We start from the raw sequence: 21,553 nt of genomic DNA on the forward strand, positions 1-21,553 counted from the left end.
ATCATAGCCCCTTGTAAGAGATCAGGTGCTGCCAGGCAGCAGGGGGCAGACCCCCCTCCCTCCCCAGTTTTAATTTCATTGGTGGCCAGTGCGGCCCCCCCCTCCCTTTATTGTATTATCATTGGTAGCCAGTGTGCGCCCCCCCGGCCCCCCTCTATTGTATTAATATCATTGGTGGCCAGTGTGCGGCCTCCCCTCTCCCCCCCCTGATCATTGGTGGCAGCGGAGAGTTCCGATCGGAGTCCCAGTTTAAATCGCTGGGGCTCCGATCGGTAACCATGGCAACCAGGACGCTACTGCAGTCCTGGTTGTCAAGGTTACTTAGCAATATTAGAAGCATCATACTTACCTGCTGCGCTGTCTGTGACCGGCCTAAGGGGTTAATTGTGCTGATCACAACCCCCTGTAAGAGATCGGGTGCTGCCAGGCAGCAGGGGGCAGTCATGTACACAGTTCTCAGTATATTCTAACTTGAAGCGTCCCCATCACCATGGGAACGCCTCTGTGTTAGAATATACTGTCGGATCTGAGTTTCACGATCTAACTCAAATCCGATGGTATATTCTAACAGAGGCGTTCCCATAGTGATGGGGACGCTTCAAGTTAAAATATACCATTGGATTGGAGAAAACTCCGATCCTATGGTTTATTAACGCCTGACTTTACATTGAAAGTCAATGGGGGACGGATCCGTTTGCAATTGCACCATATTGTGACAACGTCAAACGGATCCGTCCACATTGACTTGCATTGTAAGTCAGGATGGATCAGTTTGGCTCCGCACGGCCAGGCGGACACCAAAACGAAAAAAACAGTCACGGATCACGGACCAACGGAACCCCGTTTTGCGGACCGTAAAAAAATACTGTCGTGTGCATGAAGCCTTAATCTGTTGTCCAGACAGTTTAAAAAGTGGTTTTAATGCCTTTGAAATTGAGGGCACTTACTAATATGCTTTCTGTACCAAAGGTTCCCTGATGTCCCACTGCACTTCAGGTTTGGTTCTAACACAGAAATAGAGGCTGTGTGGTCTGTGTAATAGCTAAGCCAGCCCCCTTCTCTGTCTCTGTACAATCATCTGATTGGAGGGGGTCTGACTGACGAGAGCACTACTGATCCTGAAAACGGGGGAGGAGTTGCATTAGAAGGTCAAGCATGTGTGCTGTGAATAGGGGATAACTTTTAAAGGGGTTATCCAGTAATTAAAGCCTCATGCACACAACCGTATGTATTTTGAAGTTTGCAAAAATAGATCCGCAAAAAATACGGATAAAGTCCGTGTGCATTCCATGTTTTGCGGAATGGAACAGCTGGCCTCTAACAGAACAGTACTATCCTTGTCCGTAATGCGGACAATAATAGGATATGTTTTATTTTTTTGTGGAACGGAAATACGGAAACGGAATGCACACTGAGTAACTTCCGTTTTTTTTGCGGACCCATTGAAATGAATGGTTCCGTATACAAAAAAAAACATGGAACGGACACGAAAAGAAAATACGTTTGTGTGCATAAGGCTTAATATTGATAACCTACCCTCAGGATAGGTCATCAATATTAGATTGGCAGGGATCTGACACTCCGGACCCCCACAGATCAGCTGTTAGAAGAGGCTGGCGCTCCGTGAGCACTGCAGTCTCTTCCCAGGCCATGTCACATGACCTAGTTGTAGCTCAGAGAATGGGGCTGAGCTGCAATACCAAGCAATGCCACTATATGATGTACGGCGCTGTGCTTGGCGAGATGCCAGGAGCCAGCTGTTCCCCAGAGCTCCCTGAAACAGCTGATCAGTGGGGGTGCTGGGACTCGGATAACCCCTTTAATGATGGCACAACCCCTTTAAAGAGGATCTGTCACCATGCCTGACATTTGTTTTAGTAAATGCTTGTATTCCCTAGTAATAAAAATTCTGGAGCATAACTTATTACTCTGTATTACACGGTTTCTGTTATTCCTCCTGAGTATTTATGAAAAATTTGACAAATGGGTGTTACCATTCAGTTTGTCAAAGGTGTGTGACCCTACACAGTCTGACAGTGTCTCCACTAATTGGATAATCTCAGACTGTGGAGGGAGTGAACCCAGACTTGTAACCCCAAGTTGTCAATTTATTTAAAATAACTGAACAGCATAACGCATGAGTTATGAGAAAAAGATACTTTGTTATTTCATGAAGAATACAAAATAGAAATGCCACTAAAGATTGTCCTTAATGGAGATGGGGTCTGGCATATAGAGAGCTCCTTCAAACACCTCACCAGACACATAAGACAGAGAGGTGGGGATACCTCATAGCTATGTCAGGACCAAACAGGAGTCTTGTAGCGGGGCAGGGCACCTCTGGTACAGAAAGCGTATTATTAGGGGTACTCACTTTCACATGCATAAAAAAACATTTTTATCTGGCCAGACAACCCATTTAATTACAAACTAAATTACAAAAGTTGCAATGCCCACAAATAGAACACAGGAAAAAAAACTGGAGTCTTACAGGGACAAACTGTACAAATACAATCACATAGCACTGGCCATAACACACACACACACACACACACACACACACACTCACTCACACTCACTCACTCACACTCACTCACACTCACACACGTCTTCCTTAAAGGGGCTGTCTCACTTCAGTAAATGGCATTTACCATGTAGAGAAAGTTAATACACTGCGTGCAGAATTATTAGGCAAATGAGTATTTTGACCACATCATCCTCTTTATGCATGTTGTCTTACTCCAAGCTGTATAGGCTCGAAAGCCTACTACCAATTAAGCATATTAGGTGATGTGCATCTCTGTAATGAGAAGGGGTGTGGTCTAATGACATCAACACCCTATATTAGGTGTGCATAATTATTAGGCAACTTTCCTTTGGCAAAATGGGTCAAAAGAAGGACTTGACAGGCTCAGAAAAGTCAAAAATAGTGAGATATCTTGCAGAGGGATGCAGCACTCTTAAAATTGCAAAGCTTCTGAAGCGTGATCATCGAACAATCAAGCGTTTCATTCAAAATAGTCAACAGGGTCGCAAGAAGCGTGTGGAAAAACCAAGGCGCAAAATAAATGCCCATGAACTGAGAAAAGTCAAGCGTGCAGCTGCCAAGATGCCACTTGCCACCAGTTTGGCCATATTTCAGAGCTGCAACATCACTGGAGTGCCCAAAAGCACAAGGTGTGCAATACTCAGAGACATGGCCAAGGTAAGAAAGGCTGAAAGACGACCACCACTGAACAAGACACACAAGCTGAAACGTCAAGACTGGGCCAAGAAATATCTCAAGACTGATTTTTCTAAGGTTTTATGGACTGATGAAATGAGAGTGAGTCTTGATGGGCCAGATGGATGGGCCCGTGGCTGGATTAGTAAAGGGCAGAGAGCTCCAGTCCGACTCAAACGCCAGCAAGGTGGAGGTGGAGTACTGGTTTGGGCTGGTATCATCAAAGATGAGCTTGTGGGGCCTTTTCGGGTTGAGGATGGAGTCAAGCTCAACTCCCAGTCCTACTGCCAGTTTCTAGAAGACACCTTCTTCAAGCAGTGGTACAGGAAGAAGTCTGCATCCTTCAAGAAAAACATGATTTTCATGCAGGACAATGCTCCATCACACGTGTCCAAGTACTCCACAGCGTGGCTGGCAAGAAAGGGTATAAAAGAAGAAAATCTAATGACATGGCCTCCTTGTTCACCTGATCTGAACCCCATTGAGAACCTGTGGTCCATCATCAAATGTGAGATTTACAAGGAGGGAAAACAGTACACCTCTCTGAACAGTGTCTGGGAGGCTGTGGTTGCTGCTGCACGCAATGTTGATGGTGAACAGATCAAAACACTGACAGAATCCATGGATGGCAGGCTTTTGAGTGTCCTTGCAAAGAAAGGTGGCTATATTGGTCACTGATTTGTTTTTGAATGTCAGAAATGTATATTTGTGAATGTTGAGATGTTATATTGGTTTCACTGGTAAAAATAAATAATTGAAATGGGTATATATTTGTTTTTTGTTAAGTTGCCTAATAATTATGCACAGTAATAGTCACCTGCACACACAGATATCCCCCTAAAATAGCTAAAACTAAAAACAAACTAAAAACTACTTCCAAAAATATTCAGCTTTGATAATAATGAGTTTTTTGGGTTCATTGAGAACATGGTTGTTGTTCAATAATAAAATTAATCCTCAAAAATACAACTTGCCTAATAATTCTGCACTCCCTGTACAAGGCACTTACTAATGTATTGTTGTTATCCATATTGCTTCCTTTGCTGGCTTGATTAAGTTTTCCATCACATTATACACTGCTCGTTTCCATGGTTATGACCACCCTGCAATCCAGCAGCGGTGGTCGTGTTTTCACACCACAGAAAAAAGCGCTGGCCTCTCTAGTGGCCAAGACCATGGGAGCATGTATAGATAGGCACACATGCTCAGCATCTCGCTTCGCAGCCAAGTAGGTATCTGCGCTGCAGGGGTGGCCGCATCCTCTGGATACGAGCAGTGTATAATGTGATGGAAAAATTAATCAAGCCAGCAAAGGAGGCAATATGGGCAATCACAATCCGTTAGAAAGTGCTTTGCTTCAACTTTGTCTACATGATAAATGCCATTTGCTGAAGTGAGACAACCCCTTTAAGGCAGAGTAAAAAAATAAATAAATAAATACTAAAGACCAAAAGACTTTTCAGCGCTTGTCTGTTTGCCCTGAGGCCGCGGGCGGCACATGACTCTATGCGGGCAGATCACATGACACTATCTACAGATCCCATGTAGTCAAATGCTCAGCCTCTCAAGCCAAATATCTTAAACACAATAGTTTCTCTTTATACTATGGCACCAATTTTATGGCCTGTAGTCTGACCTCCAGATATACTGTATACTTCTTTGAACCCTGAACATTTACTTACCCTGTCTCCCGGCTTAAGGAGAGACTCATTTTTGCTGGTCAGCTTATTTAATAGAGTATATGCTAGTTTAACACTCCGGCTCCACAATTTACCTAAATAAATCACAAAATGCATTATAAGAACACGTAAGGTAAAGTAAAAGGCATTAAAAGGAGTTTGTCCAGGGTTAGAAAAACTGTTTCCTTTCAAAAAGAGCACCACATCTGTCCACAGGTCAGGTGTGGTATTGCAGCTCAGCCCCATTCACTTCAATGAAGCGAGACACAACTCATATCCAGGTGTGGTGCTGTTTCTGGATGAAAGCAGCCATGTTTTTCTCTAATTCAGGACAGCCCTGCAAGACCACAAGAGGTCTCTTATTCTGCAAGAGATAACAGCACCCTGAGCCACCACTAGAGAGGGCTCTGTACCATCACTGCATTAACAATGTGCAGATGGGTCCCTCTAGTGGCGACTCTAGGAAGCCAGATTTTTATCATGTAAAAAAGCATCCGTCAGCAGGATCTACCCTATTAGATCTGGCAAAATGCCTGGTAACACTGACCCTGCTGACTAAAGCTTCCTTTTTTACAGCAGATCTGTTGCTCCGTTACTCAGAAATCATAATTTTAATTAATATGCCAATGAGGGCTTACATGGACAGGGGACAGGCCCTTGTCCCTCGGTATACCTTAGGTCTTCCACTCTGCAGCACTGGACACATCTCTCTCCACTTCATTGCCAGTCAGGTATCACCAGCAACATCTTGCCTAGCCCTGTCAATCAAGGAGGGAGTGTCCAGCACTGCTGAGCAGAGAAGCTAAGGTGCACCGAGTAGCTAGAGCCCGCCCTCAGTGCACTTAAGCCCTCAATTGCATATTAAAGCAATGATTTCTCAGTAAGGGCGTGACCAATCAGCATGAGAAAGGTATGGTTTTTAATAAGCAGGGCCAGCCCTACCAGACATTATGCCTGGTTTAATAGGACTGATCCTGCTGACAGATGCTATAACTCTCGCACTATGTAGGAAGGTTTGGCCTCTCTGAGAAAAACTGAGCTCTGGCTACTATAAAGATATGGTCAGACATGACACGCACTTTAAAGTGATCTGTCTTGATGACATTTCTTTTAACATAGCAAAGATATTTCTTTGCGTTTCTGACAGTAACATGGTTATCAAGCATTTCCTCTTTGTTTCTAGATTATGCATTTCAAAAAGAGGACTTGTCACCTTCCCTGACACGTCTGTTATAATAAATGGCTGTATTCTCCATAAAATAACAATTCTGGGTCATTTTTAAAAATTATTCTGGCTTGTTTAGCTCCTCAAAATGTATGAATAAATCGACAACCGGGTATTACCATTGCAGAGGTCAATTTAGTTATACATTTCTAGTAGGAGTAACAGAAGAACCTACAGTGATGCTCCACAATTTTTTATTTTATGAGGAATACAATGATTTACTTAGACAAGTCAGCAAAGGTGACCGATCCTTGTTAGATATTCCAACATATAAATGCTCGAAGAACTTTCATTTCTACGTTTCTAATTTACCGTATGTAAGTGAATACATTGCTTTGCCAGTAGTGTCCAAAGAGGTAAGACATGGGGCTTTCGGTTGTGTAGTCCCCCAGCGGTGAAGCGCTGTTAGCAATGAAGGAGGCCAGTTAGACACAACTCCCAGAGGTTCTCCTTTGAGAAGTGCCATTTCTGTTCCTTCGGGTTTTGGCTGGTTGGGATCCGGCTGTTGAACTACAAAGTGTAAAAGTAGAGAAGACTTCATGAAGATGGCGTATGCATACAAGAACATTTAAAGGAAAAAATTACATTTTAACATTCTTACCCTCCAGGAGCTCCTCAAAATCATCCACAAAGAACTCTCTTAGTGGAGGACGCTTTGGCCTTTTTAAGGTATTGAGAAGCTGCTGGATTTTTGAAGAGACTCTGCTGTTTACTGGCACACCTATTGGAAAGGAACAGTCGTATTGGACTACAGGGCATATCTTGTTCTGGTAAGTCTACTCAAAGCGTCTAATAATACTAACGCACCATCTGCTGTTTCTAAAATGCTGCTGTTGAACCCCCGTGGCACTCCACGCACAGATGCCACCTGTGGACGCTCATGATGAGAGTTTCCTAGGAGTCCAGTAGTCACGTCAGGTGGTGCAGATACACTCTCTGGTTATCAGGATGAAGAACATGACATATGGTTCTGATCACTGTCTGAAGGCACCCAATGATCACATACCCCTGTCTTGGTCAGTGTCATGACACAATATTAATAAGAAAAAAACTAAAGTATTTTGACTTTATGTGGCTGTAACCGTATCAAATAACTAGATATTTTACCTCCAGCGTCACCAACCTTTATGTTGATATCATTACAGTGTGCCATGACATGTACCAACTGCTACGTTGGCAGTCTGCTGTTAGACTTTCTGGCCAATATTATGGTGCTACTAAGTTTCCGTGAGATCTGGCAGCACATGCCCTGATACTGACCTATCTGGGCATGTGCCATGAGGTCTGCCAGCATGGTGGCAGCTGCGATGACAGGGCAGCTGTTGGAGGCAGCAGGCTTGGCTCCTGGGTGTGATGAGGTGGAGGATGCTGAGGATGAGGTGGAGGAGCCCTGGGTTACTCTGCTAATCCAGGGCTCTACGTTCGAATGACCTTGAAGCGGGGTGGATGTGATGCGTCCCTGACGAAGCAATGAGCCCTCATCCTCCGAAGCTGACGAGGTGTCTGTGAGTAAAATAACCATGGATACCTAAATATCAAAAACGTCTTGTACAATGGCTAATACATTAAGGAGGAACTAAATCTAACATCCCATTTAGAATGGGAAGCCAAATGCACTGTATGAATGAGACAAACAGAACATACCGTGACAAAACCAGTTATTGGGCAGGCATGGTGCAATGGATCCATTTTCCAGTCAGTGACGGTCTATATGTCAGCGAGAAAGTATCAATTTATAGTTACCTGGAGGCGTGTAGGTCTCTACTGAAGGCTGGACAAGAGTAGAGCGACGTTTAGAAGGCATCGGCATTTTTCTCTCCTTGTATTTAGCCAAAGCTGCTTGCACGGCTTCTGTGTGAACGTCTGCACAAAACACAAAATCCTGGCTTATGAATGGACACACGACAATACAATGCTATATATTGTCTACTGGCTGCAATATGAGAAAAATGTATACTGCACAGTATACAGCTTTCGCACATCTCCATCATATCCATTTCTTAAGGAATGTGCCCCTCAGACCTCTTGGGTCTACCTCATTCATGGACTGGATATCTACTAGAGGACAATAAAAGAAAGCGGCACTAAAGCCATTCAAGCCAATCAGCGCTGGTTTCAGTTTTTTCGTGTCCAGATCCGGCCTGTTCAGTCTTCCGTGCTGCACACAAAAACCATGCTTGCAACAGTTTTGTGACCGGCATGGGAACGCAACAAACTGCAACAGAATGCATTCGGGTGCACTCCGTTATGGTTTGTTCAGTTTTGTCCCCATTGACAATGAATGGGGACAGAACTGAAGCACTGAGCCGAATCTCAAAAACGGACAGCACAATGCAGATGTGAAAGTAGCCCAATTCATTATTCCTATGTTCTTTGGTTTATAAATATATGAATCTTCAGATTCAGTCTTAAAAGATGCCTGAGGAAGAGGCCTAAGCAGACTTGAATACTTGCAATTGTGTCTTCTTTTCAGTTCGCCATTAAAAAGGTAACCACAGAGGAATCTCTCAATTTTTTTCTTAGCTTTTACTGTACAGTATGCATTTTTTGCAGTGACCCATGATATAAAGAAAGCAGTCAGTTGTGTTTTTCAATACATACACACACACACACACACACACACACACACACACACACACACACAGGTCCTACAAATGCCAAAAGGACACTCTTTAGGCTTCCATCAGGCAAATGGAACTTATATGGCAGATGTAGGCCTCAGGCGCAGGGTGCACAGAACATCGGGGAAATTTTTCAAAAATGGTGTAAAGTAGAATTGGCCTAGGGCTCATGCACATGACCGTACGCCCTCCGAGACATACGGTCCGTGAGCGGCATACATCGTGCGCACAGCATCATAGGTTACTATGATGCTGAGCGCATCGGGCCGCCCGCGGGACTATTGTCCCGCACTCATATGATATTATGAGTGCGGGACAATGGCCCCGCGGGCAGCCCAATGCGTACAGCATCATAGTAACCTATGATGCCGTGCGCTCCCATGCGCACAATGTATGCCGCTCCGGGACATGTGGCCCGCTCACGGACCGTATGTCTCAGAGGGCATACGGTCATGTGCATGAGCCCTAAGCCAGTTTTCCTTTACACCAGTTTTGATAAATATCCCCCATAATGACTAAAAAATAGTGCATCTGTGGCAAGGGATAGATGCTTGCAGTTACAGTAGTCTGTCGCTATAACAGATTCCTTTCAGTACATTTTGATTACTAGGTTAGTGACAGAATTTTGTATTTTACCTGTGTCATGCAAAAGTATTACCAAAAGAGAGGTGCGAAGTGATCATAGTAATCATTATGCAGGTCCTCTAGACAATCCTAGGGTGATACTTTTTGCACTTTGCAATTACTGAGGGAAATCACATCAGCAAAATCTTTTTCTGCAACCAATACGTATTTAACAGGTTGTTCAAGTGTTTAAAAGAGTTCTCTGGGCATTTCAGCTAATCCGTAGTTGGTATTAACCTATGGAAGGAAGATCTTTTAGACAGTACTTACCTATCCCTCACTCCACCGATGCCTCCACTGCACGCTCTTCCGGCCAGGTCCCAACAGGATGTGACCACTTCTTTTCCAGTTCAGCTGCACAGTAGTAAATGCTACTAAACAGGAACAGTCGGGACCTAGGCGGAAGACCCCGCAGCCAGTGTGAGCATCGTTGGAGTTAGGGACAGGTAAGTACTATCTTCCTAGGCCAGTGATGTCACACTCGTCGGTCACATAGCCTAGGGACAGCTCAGTCCCATTCAAGTGAATGGCAATGAGCTGTAAAACCAAGCACAGCCGACATTCGATGTATGGTGCCGTTCTTGGTATGCTGTGAGGAGGCTGCAGAGCGCCGCAGCCTCTTCATATAGTTTATCAGCAGTGGGTGCACTGATCACATTCTGATAATCTATTCCGAGGCTGTATTAAACACTTGGACAATCCATTTACGGATACCCACTCTATATGTCGTGCAGAGGCATTACTTATAGGTCAAGTGAAAAGTAGAATGAGTCATTTCGATGCCTTGGACTGTGGCAAGCACAATTTGCACTGGCAGCAGGAAAGACACGGGGGCCCATATCGCCTCTATCAAAAGGGTATGTCCAAAACTGGTATGCACTCATTGGCATGCACAGGAACACATAGCCATCATGAAGAAGCACTAACCAGATCGAAATCGTTCATCCCTTGAGCTGGTAGACCGGGATCTCTGCTGTTTGTTTGCGGTGGTAGTAATTTGAGATGTGCCCAGAAGTTTGCCGTCTGTTTGTAGTGAAGGGTCTACACCTAATAGAAAAGAAAAGTACATTTTCTACAGCTAAGATGTATTGTCAGTTCTGAAAACGTAGAAACACGGGGAGGAAATTTATCAAGCCTTGCACACAAAATAGGACTCTGCAACTTTCTGGACTTATTTGCTCAAACAAATTTTCCATTTTGGATTTTGTCACCAATCATCCTGTTAAGATGATTTAAGCCAGATTTATCAACTGCAACTTTTTAAAAAGTAGCAAAAATTGTCAGAAAGGGTTGGCTTAGAAAGTGGAGTAAAATCGCAAGACAGAAGTGTTAGACCTAAAGGGGTTGCCTCACTGCAACAAATGGAATTTATTATGTAGAGAAAGTTAATACAAGGCACTTCCTAATGTACTGTGATTATCCATATTGCTTCCTTTGCTGGCTTGATTAATTTTTCCATCACATTATACACTGCTCCACCTTGCAATCTAGCACTGATGGTAATGCTTGCATGCTATAGGAAAAAGCACCAGACTATGTCCCGGCCACCAGAGAGGCCAGCGCTTTTTCCTATATTGTGCAAGCTCGGCCACCGATGCTGGATTGCAGGGTGATCATAACCATGGAAACGAGCAGTGTATAACTTGATGGAAAAATTAATCCAAAGGTTGGATTAAAGGGGTTGTGCAGTGCTACGATACTGATGACCTAGCCTCATGATAGCTTATCATGGGAGTTATACCCCAGCCGATCAGCTGTTTGAAGGGGTCATGGCACTCGTTTAACTGCATGTCGTCTCCCATGTAGTAGCGGTGCATTTAAGTGAATGGGATGAGCAGACGTAATTACACAGCCGCTACAAGCTAGACGGAGTGCATTTAAACAGTGGAGAGGATTCAGAGCTTGCATGAGCACGGCAAGCCCTTCAAACAGTTCATCGGCAGGGGTCCAGGAACTTGGACCCTCACTGATCTGATATGGATGACATCAATATCGTAGCACTGCAGAACAGCTTTACAGGTGTCATTTTACTGAAGGCCCAGAGAACCCCTTTAACCACCTCAGCCCCCATGGCTTAAACACCCTGAAAGACCAGGCCACTTTTTACACTTCTGACCTACACTACTTTCACCGTTTATTGCTCGGTCATGCAACTTACCACCCAAATGAATTTTACCTCCTTTTCTTCTCACTAATAGAGCTTTCATTTGGTGGTATTTCATTGCTGCTGACATTTTTACTTTTTTTTGTTATTAATCGAAATTTAACGATTTTTTTGCAAAAAAATGAAATTTTTCAGTTGTAAAATTTTGCAAAAAAAACGACATCCATATATAAATTTTTCTCTAAATTTATTGTTCTACATGTCTTTGATAAAAAAAAAATGTTTGGGTAAAAAAAAAATGGTTTGGGTAAAAGTTATAGCGTTTACAAACTATGGTACAAAAATGTGAATTTCCGCTTTTTGAAGCAGCTCTGACTTTCTGAGCACCTGTCATGTTTCCTGAGGTTCTACAATGGCCAGACAGTACAAACACCCCACAAATGACCCCATTTCGGAAAGTAGACACCCTAAGGTATTCGCTGATGGGCATAGTGAGTTCATAGAACTTTTTATTTTTTGTCACAAGTTAGCGGAAAATGATGATTTTTTTCTTTTTTTTTCTTAAAGTCTCATATTCCACTAACTTGTGACAAAAAATAAAAACTTCTATGAACTCACTATGCCCATCAGCGAATACCTTGGGGTCTCTTCTTTCCAAAATGGGGTCACTTGTGGGGTAGTTATACTGCCCTGGCATTCTAGGGGCCCAAATGTGTGGTAAGGAGTTTGAAATCAAATTCTGTAATAAATGGCCGGTGAAATCCGAAAGGTGCTCTTTGGAATGTGGGCCCCTTTGCCCACCTAGGCTGCAAAAAAGTGCCACACATGTGGTATATCCGTATTCAGGAGAAGTTGGGGAAAGAAGACACCCCAAGGTATTCGCTGATGGGCATAGTGAGTTCATGGAAGTTTTTATTTTTTGTCACAAGTTAGTGGAATATGAGACTTTGTATGAAAAAAAAAAAATATATAAAAAATCATCATTTTCCACTAACTTGTGACAAAAAATAAAAAATTCTAGGAACTTGCCATGCCCCTCACGGAATACCTTGGGGTGTCTTCTTTCCAAAATGGGGTCACTTGTGGGGTAGTTATACTGCCCTGGCATTCTAGGGGCCCAAATGTGTGGTAAGGAGTTTGAAATCAAATTCTGTAAAAAATGACCAGTGAAATCCGAAAGGTGCTCTTTGGAATGTGGGCCCCTTTGCCCACCTAGGCTGCAAAAAAGTGCCACACATGTGGTATCTCCGTATTCAGGAGAAGTTGGGGAATGTGTTTTGGGGTGTCATTTTACATATACCCATGCTGGGTGAGATAAATATCTTGGTCAAATGCCAACTTTGTATAAAAAAAAATGGGAAAAGTTGTCTTTTGCCAAGATATTTCTCTCACCCAGCATGGGTATATGTAAATAAACACCCCAAAACACATTCCCCAACTTCTCCTGAGTACGGCGATACCACATGTGTGACACTTTTTTGCAGCCTAGATGCGCAAAGGGGCCCACATTCCTTTTATGAGGGCATTTTTAGACATTTGGATCCCAGACTTCTTCTCACGCTTTAGGGCCCCTAGAATGCCAGGGCAGTATAAATACCCCACATGTGACCCCATTTTGGAAAGAAGACACCCCAAGGTATTCAATGAGGGGCATGGCGAGTTCATAGATATTTTTTTTTTTTGGCACAAGTTAGCGGAAATTGATTTTATTTATTTTTTTCTCACAAAGTCTCCCTTTCCGCTAACTTGGGACAAAAATTTCAATCTTTCATGGACTCAATATGCCCCTCACGGAATACCTAGGGGTGTCTTCTTTCCGAAATGGGGTCACATGTGGGGTATTTATACTGCCCTGGCATTCTAGGGGCCCTAAAGCGTGAGAAGAAGTCTGGAATATAAATGTCTAAAAAATTTTACGCATTTGGATTCCGTGAGGGGTATGGTGAGTTCATGTGAGATTTCATTTTTTGACACAAGTTAGTGGAATATGAGACTTTGTAAGAAAAAAAATATAATTTCCGCTAACTTGGGCCAAAAAAATGTCTGAATGGAGCCTTACAGAGGGGTGATCAATGACAGGGGGGTGATCAATGACAGGGGGGTGATCAATGACAGGGGGGTGATCAATGACAGGGGGGTGATCAATGACAGGGGGGTAATCAATGACAGGGGGGTAATCAATGACAGGGGGGTAATCAATGACAGGGGGGTAATCAATGACAGGGGGGTAATCAATGACAGGGGGGTAATCAATGACAGGGGGGTGATCAGGGAGTCTATATGGGGTGATCACCACAGTCATTGATCACGCCCCTGTAAGGTTCTATTCAGACGTCCGTATGCGTTTTGCGGATCCGATCCATCTATCAGTGGATCCGTAAAAATCATGCGGACATCTGAATGGAGCTTTATAGGGGGGTGATCAATGACAGGGGGGTAATCAATGACAGGGGGGTGATCAGGGAGTCTATATGGGGTGATCAGGGGTGATCAAGGGTGAATAAGGGGTTAATAAGTGACAGGGGGGGGGGGGTGTAGTGTAGTGTAGTGGTGCTTGGTGCAACATATTACTGAGCTGCCTGTGTCCTCTGGTGGTCGATCCAAACAAAGGGGACCACCAGAGGACCAGGTAGCAGGTATATTAGACGCCGTTATCAAAACAGCGTCTAATATACCTGTTAGGGGTTAAAAAAATCACATCTCCAGCCTGCCAGCGAACGATCGCCGCTGGCAGGCTGGAGATCCACTCGCTTACCTTCCGATCCTGTGAACGCGCGCGCCTGTGTGCGCGCGTTCACAGGAAATCTCGCGTCTCGCGAGATGACGCGTAGATGCGTGATTGTGCGCAGGGCTGCCACCTCCGGAACGCGAATCTGCGTTAGGCGGTCCGGAGGTGGTTAAAGATGCTCTGTATTTATCATTGGGTGACATTTGACCATTTTGGTGTAAATTATGGCAATGCAGACTCCTGCAAAACGGACTTAAAAAATTCCACATATGATAAATTTTCCCTATACTCCAAATCATTGAAGTTCATTGTTGCGCTGCAAGTCTATGTGTATTTCAGTAAACAGACATAACTATTTCAGATGTCTGTGCTGGCTCATATAGTTTTCCCATAGGTTTTTAAGACTTTGCAATTTTGATTACAAACTATCCTATACAAGGGCAAGTCAAAAAATTATCAGCACTCTCCCTGCTTTCCAATATACTTTGTCCATCTGTCAACAAGCTTTTGTATTTCCCTCAAAATGTATTAGGCTGAGCTGAGAGCCACTATTGCACCGCTGTATTATTATTATTATTATTATTATGGATTATTGCAAGGGCAGAGCCATGGCTGATTTGCAAATGATTTGCCACATAATCCACTGTCATCAGTCATGGACGGGCGTCTGGCTCCTTCTTCATGGCTGACACTTGTGCGACCTACCTTAAACTACCCATTTATACACACTTTACGACAAAACACTTTCTCCATTCTGTGCACAGAGCCATCAATAAATATAGGCACCAAAAACACTGCACGCTGCTCTTTTTTCGTGCAAACCACAAGTGGGGCGCCCATCGTTTCCCGCACTGCAGTCACAAATGAACTGACGTAACACGTTCTAACCTGCGCGGCAGTGACTGGGGAGATTATGTTGAAAAATTATGTATTTTTATTTTCTGAAATTTGATTACAATAAATTCTACAGCCAGAGTGAGGGTGATTTGTGACCCACCCTTGTACATTTCCCTGCTGACCCTGAAAAATGGACTCATTTGTTCCAAGAATTGAGAAAAACAAACTCGTTTCATCTGGCTGGGATCAGAGAGATTTTGGCTCTAATCTACTAGGCCAGGGACCAGAGCTTAATAGAAAACACTAGGTCAGCAACTAAACAACCAGAACTGCCTGGAACACTGACCAGGAAACTGTAGACACATCCCAGAGTCACTGTAATCTATCTGACCAGCGAGCAGAAGGGAGGATACGCTCCCACTCTTGATAACACTATCTAAAAACACTCTAATGTTGATGTCATCACGAAGTGAAGTCTCATCAAATACAGACATGAATAGAGATAACTGAAATAGAAATTTGATATTGATGGCCTATCCTCAGAATAAGTCACTGGAAGGGATCTGACTCCAATCTGCTGTTCACTGAATGCTTAGGCCTCTTCCTAGGGCAGTCATTTGGGCTAGGTGCAGCTCTGTCCTATTCAAGTCAATGGTGCTGAGCTGCAATACCAAACACAGCCACTATACAATGTACGGCGCTGTGCTTGATGAGCACTGAGGAGACCAGAGTGATCAACTGAGCTCCGATGAGCACAGCAGCTTCTTCAAATGGCTGATTGACTCTCCGTACCCCTGCCGATCTGATATTGACGAATACTGTTGAATGAATCAGGTTCGGACTGCTCTATCTGAACCCAATTCGTTTCAAAACTTTGTTTATAATATGTCCTCTGTAATGCAGTAAAATGACGGGCTCTGTAGAGGTCTTCTTCTAGCCACAGGTAACGAGAGACTTGCTTAGTCTCGTGCCTGTGAGGTTACAGTTCGGTTCTGAGCATACATTACTGTTTCAAAATCCGAAGCTGAACTCAGCGTTGTTAATGAGGCACAAACCCAAGTGCCAATGTGGTTGGTATCACATGATCTGCTGATGTCAGGACACACATCACTGCCTTAAAAGGGGTTGTCTCATCATGGACAATTGGGGCATATCGCAAGGATATATACCCCCATTGTCTTATAGGTGCAGGTCCCACCACTGGGACCCACACCTATCTCGGGAACGGAGCCCCGCAAGATGGTGGCTGGAGGACTTTGGTCCGGCCATCACCAAGCCAGCTCCCCATAGAAGTGAATGGGAGCGCACCGCGCATAAGCAGCCACTGCTCACATTCACTTCCATGGCCTTGACGGAAATAGCTGTGCCAGCGCTCGGCTATTTTCGCCGGCCCCATAGAAAATGAATAGAGGGCGGCTGCGCATGCGCCCTCCTTCGCTTTTGGGGGGGGGGCTCTGTTATCGATATAGGTACGGGTCCCAGCGGTGAGACCCATACCTATAAGAAAATAGGGGCATATCCTAGCGATATGCCCCCATTGTCTATAATGAGACAACACCTTTAAAGAGGGCCTTTCACCTCTCCTGACATGCCCGTTTTAATAGCTTCATGCATTCCCTGTGTAATAACAATTCTGGAGCATCTTTTCTTAGAGTGATTGGTGAAAATAAACTTTAAGTCAAAAGTAGTTCATGGCACAACCTATTTAAAGGATTTCTGTCATGAGAAATAACGTTATGTAGCTGACTGACTAGCGATGTGCCAATGTCAGCAGTACATAACAGTATGCTTTATAACTCCCTGCCTGCCGCCGTTCTCTAAAATAAAGACTTTTAAAATATGCCAATGAGACTCTAGGTGCTATTAGGGCGTTGCTGCAGCACCTAGAGGCTCGGTCTACGCACCCTTTGGCAGGCCCAGGTCCAGTTGATTGACTTTCGAGTTCTCATCGTCCCGTAAATCCCGCGCCTGCGCCGTCCCGTTTAGTATTCGGGGCAGGTGCAGTGAGTGAAGGACGCGCTCCTGCTGCCGGCTTCCTTCCTTCGGCGCAGGTGCAGCGAGGAAGCCTGCAGCAGGAACCCGCCCTTCACTCATTGCGCCGAATACTAAACAGGACGGCGCAGGCGCGGGATTTACGGGACTATGAGGAGAACTCAAAAATCAACTGGAGCTGGGCGTGCCAAAGCGTGCGTAGACCGAGCCTCTAGGAGGCTCATTAGCATATTTTAAAAGTCTTTATTTTAAGAGAACGGCGGCAGGCAGGGAGTTATAAAGCACACAGTTATGTACTGCTGACATTAGCACATCGCTAATGTCAGTCAGCTACATAAGGTTATTTCTGATGACAGAAACCCTTTAATGAAGGTGAATGGTGTATAGGTGTGATATAAGTGGAGATCAGTAAAATACAATCATTTTCAAAATTGCTCAATAGTATAATGAGGATTTAAAATCACGTCTCTGGAATAAGACAGTAGACTAATCAGTGTGTTACCTTGAATGAGTGGAATGTAGCGAGCCAGCAGTTTAGCTCTCTTCTTCTCATAACCTTTCTGGGTTATGTCTCCTGGAAAACATAAGAGAAAGGGCCCGGTAAAAGGTCACATTACATGAGAACAAAGGGTATTATTTTTCGGTGTGTAGACAAGGAATAACACTATGTCTGTCCATTATATGGTTTGTATCCTGTATTTTTCACCAGTTTTCCCCTCTTGCAGGCTCCATCTCTAATTTCCCTGAGCCAGTGGGTATAGACTAGCTGCTATCAAGTCTCCCATACACAGCACAGGAGATCCTACTCCCCTATCTCTCTGTAACACACCCTCAGAAACAGCAACAGCATGGAGGAAATTATACAGCTGTACTGAGCAGTGCAATAGGCCCCTTGCAGACTAGCGTGAGCGGATTAGGTGCAGATGCGTTCAGTGAAAAAATGTGCGATTTCGCAAACAAATACATTCAGTTTTGTTTGCGATCGCGTTCAGCTTTTATCACGCGGGAGCAATGCGATTTATTAAGTTTTGCATGAGGGTGATAAAAAACGGAATGTTTACAAACAGCATCTCTTAGCAACCAACCATGAAAAACGCATCACATCTGCACTTGCTTGCGGAACGCAGCCACATTCATTTCTATGGGGCCAGCGTTTCATGAAAATCGCAGAATATAGAACATGCTGCGATTTTCACGCAACGCACAAGTAATGCGTGAAAACCAACACTCACGTACACAGACCAATTGAAATGAATGGGTCCGGATTCCGTGCGGGCGTAACGCGTTCGCATCACGCATTGCACCCGCACAGAATACTCTCTTGTGTGAAAGGGGCCTTAGGGAGAGATAGAAAATTTACTAAAAGCTGCAACTGTGTTAGGCTACTTTCACATTAGCGATTTTACTGGATCCGGCGGGGTTCATCAAAAACTCTTCCATAAGGGTACTTTTACACTTGCGGCAAAAGATTCCGGCAGGCAGTTCCGTCGCCAGAACTGCCTGCCGGATCCGGCAATCCGGACTCAACGGATGCATTTGTGAGACGGCTACGGATCCGTCCCACAAATGCATCCGTTGCGTCCGGATCCGGCAGGCAGTTCTGGCGACGGAACTGCCTGCCAGAATCCTCTGCCGCAAGAGTGAAAGTACCCTTCTTTCTGGTTGTCTGTTTCTGGTTGTCATCCGGCAAGTGTTCAGGATTTTTGGCTGGAGAGAAAACTGCAGCATGCTGCGGTATTTTCTCCGGCCAAGGCCAAAAAACGTAAGCGGGACTGAACTGATGCATCCTGAACAGATTGCTCTCCATTCAGAATGCATTAGGATAAAACTGATCAGTTTTTCGGTATTGAGCCCTGAGGACGGATCTATATACCGGAAAACTAAAACGCTAGTGTGAAAGTAGCCTTAGAGGTCTGTGGCAATGGTGAAGTGAGCAGGTGGAAAGAGACAGAGGCACACACTCTCAAAGAGTAGCTTGTAACCACATCCCTCGGCGGGCTGATCAGCCATCTCATCTCTCAACATGAATATAAGCAGCGATTTTATGGTGAATGGGCCGTACAGGAGACAGCGGGATGAGAAGATGTGGCACATACTTGGAGAAATAAGCATTTTTCACTAATGAGGTATATTACAAAGGTTTATGATATCCTGCTTGTTCTATTCATCTATCTAAGGTCTGTTAAATCTATCTACACACATACACACTGTATACATATATAACCATATGGATTTAAAAAAATATAAAAAATAATGATGCATTAACTAAACCAACCAAACCGTTCCCAGAGAACAAAACTAGCAAAAAAGGCAATAATACATGACTGAGAGATGAGCAGACAATGTTGTGACAGATCAGAGCCTTGATTACCCTAAACTAGAAAATCCCCACAATATGCTGTGCTTTGAGTTCCTATCAGCCAGCGAGACGGCAACTGGAGCTACAAGAGAAGTCAGACGGTCCCCGTGGGAGGCAAATTTAATGCACTGAAAATCTCTTTATTACAAGACAGCTTATCTCCCGAGACCCTGCATAAGGGCAAACCGGCAACATAAAACCCATAGTAAGCCCCATAATAGGATTCCACGACTGGGCCTCAAATGGAAGATAAGCAGCTGTCCCTGGACAAAGTCCTGTGGATATAAAGTACATGCTCAGAAGTTTACTGTAAGAAGTCCGCTGTGCCCGGATAAACACATGCCTGTCAGGCCGACAACCAATCTGCAACTTGCCAAATTCATTTCATAAGGCTAAAACAAGAGGATTAAGCCATACATGTTACCCTCCAGACTGGCGCACTCAGCTATGTGCACTTTACTGATCAGCACAGATTTTTTTTTTTTTCACATGAATAATTTACATTAATAGTTGGATAACCAATAATCTCTACAAAGATGGATCTGGGTGGAACAGAAGGCATTTAACCAAACTGTATTAAAAATACAAATTAGGCCAAGTTCACGCCACAGCATTCCGTTCTTCTGATCCGTCAGAAGAAGAGAAAAACAAAAACAAACAAAAACGGATCCTGTTGCATCAGTGGTCATCCGTTTGAACAATTTCCGTCTGAGATCCGTTTTTTTAGACTGAAAAAAATTGTCCTGCATGCAGTACTTTTTTTTCCCACCGTATAAAAATAAAACGTATCTCAGACGGAAATTACTCAAATAGATGACAACTGGTGCAACAGGATCCGTTTTTTTTTCTCTTCTTCTGATGGATCAGAAGAATGGAAAGCTAAACGGTGAACCTTATTTTTGTCAATGGTGTTACCCCACAATTTTTGGGACTACGGGACAATATGAAAGGGCTATAAGGATATGTTCGCACAGCTTCAATATGCTGCATATTTCATTGTGTAAATCGGTGCAATACAATTTAGAAGTGGTAGGTTACTTCTTTCAAGTGCATTTGAGCTTTGTTTCCCAGTGAAGTCAATGGAAAAGGACTAATCTAGCTGGAGGTTTCTACTGCCAAAAACGTACACTTTTCAGATCAGTACTGATTTGCCACTGGTTTTGCTCACATTTTTGTAGGCCTCATGCACACGACTATTTTCTTCCCCCGCATCCGATCCACATTTTTTGTGGATCAGATGCGTTCCCGGACCAAAATGCAGACAGCACACTGCTGTATGCCTCCATGCCCACCCCATAAAAAAATAAGACATGCCCAATTCTTGTCCCATTTGTGGACATTTTGACAATGAGGCCTGTAGAAATTGCTGGATGTACACATTCCAGTCTGATTTTTGTTTCTTTGCAGCTCCAAACTGCCCATGTGCAGATGACGCCAGTCTTCACCTGGAAGCGGAGGCACTGGCATTCTTGTATCATGGGCGCATGCACAGCCTCTGTGTGTAGGGGGGGGGGGGGGGGAGAACAAGAATGGATGGCACTGGAAGAAGAAAGCCTCATCCACTGTGTAGTCGCCAGGTTACTGCAGCTCAGCTCCCGTTCCCTTGAATGGCTGCTGTTTTCGGTATTGCAGCTCAGTTTCATTGAAACAGATGGGATGGAAATGTAAAGTCACACACAACCTGCGGACAGCTGTGGTGTGGCCCCTTAACCATAAAAAGGACCTCACGACATAACAGGTAAGATTCATTTTCTCCACTTTGTCCAGGGAACCAGAATACAGGACCTGTAGGCCCTGGGTCAGGCACCTAAACTTTAAATTGGGACACTTGGGGTGAAGAAAGACCAAGTCCTCACCAGAAGTGCTGTTGGAATAATCTAGTCACGCACACGAGACACGGAGCTCTATAGGCCTCTATTACTCCCAGAGAAGCCTGACATATGCAATTCCTTGGTCAACATAAGCACCTGGATGTATATAGTATTAACATTTCAAGCTGGTGAAGTACGGTATATGTGATGGAATGGGACAATGTAATCTAAAGTCACTCCTTAGGCGTGCTGACAATACCTAGGCCAGGTTCTTCTTATGGGGTAACAGTCAGCTCCTTAGGAGAGTAGCTAAGGCTACTTTCACACTAGAGTTTTTGCTGGATCCGGCA

The 21,553-nt window shown here is 44.2% G+C and overlaps 1 protein-coding gene across 5 annotated transcripts in view; it reads right to left on the minus strand.

Moving 5' to 3' along the window:
- Window positions 1-21,553, minus strand: part of DIP2A (disco interacting protein 2 homolog A) — a 108,888-nt gene that overhangs the window by 39,217 nt on the left and 48,118 nt on the right. For 4 of the 5 annotated variants that reach the window (XM_040441930.1, XM_040441928.1, XM_040441929.1 and 1 more), the window contains exons 2-9: window positions 17,536-17,607; window positions 10,300-10,419; window positions 7,871-7,990; window positions 7,388-7,630; window positions 6,935-7,063; window positions 6,729-6,848; window positions 6,440-6,637; window positions 4,906-4,997 (exon numbers count right to left, since the gene is read on the minus strand). In XM_040441930.1, the coding sequence (XP_040297864.1) occupies window positions 4,906-4,997; window positions 6,440-6,637; window positions 6,729-6,848; window positions 6,935-7,063; window positions 7,388-7,630; window positions 7,871-7,990; window positions 10,300-10,419; window positions 17,536-17,607 (1,094 nt within the window). The remainder of the gene's footprint in view (window positions 1-4,905; window positions 4,998-6,439; window positions 6,638-6,728; window positions 6,849-6,934; window positions 7,064-7,387; window positions 7,631-7,870; window positions 7,991-10,299; window positions 10,420-17,535; window positions 17,608-21,553) is intronic. The other variant, XM_040441931.1, reaches the window with a different exon arrangement.

The sequence above is a fragment of the Bufo bufo genome, chromosome 7, assembly GCF_905171765.1.
Source record: "Bufo bufo chromosome 7, aBufBuf1.1, whole genome shotgun sequence".
In the NCBI taxonomy this organism is placed as follows: Eukaryota; Metazoa; Chordata; class Amphibia; order Anura; family Bufonidae; genus Bufo; species Bufo bufo.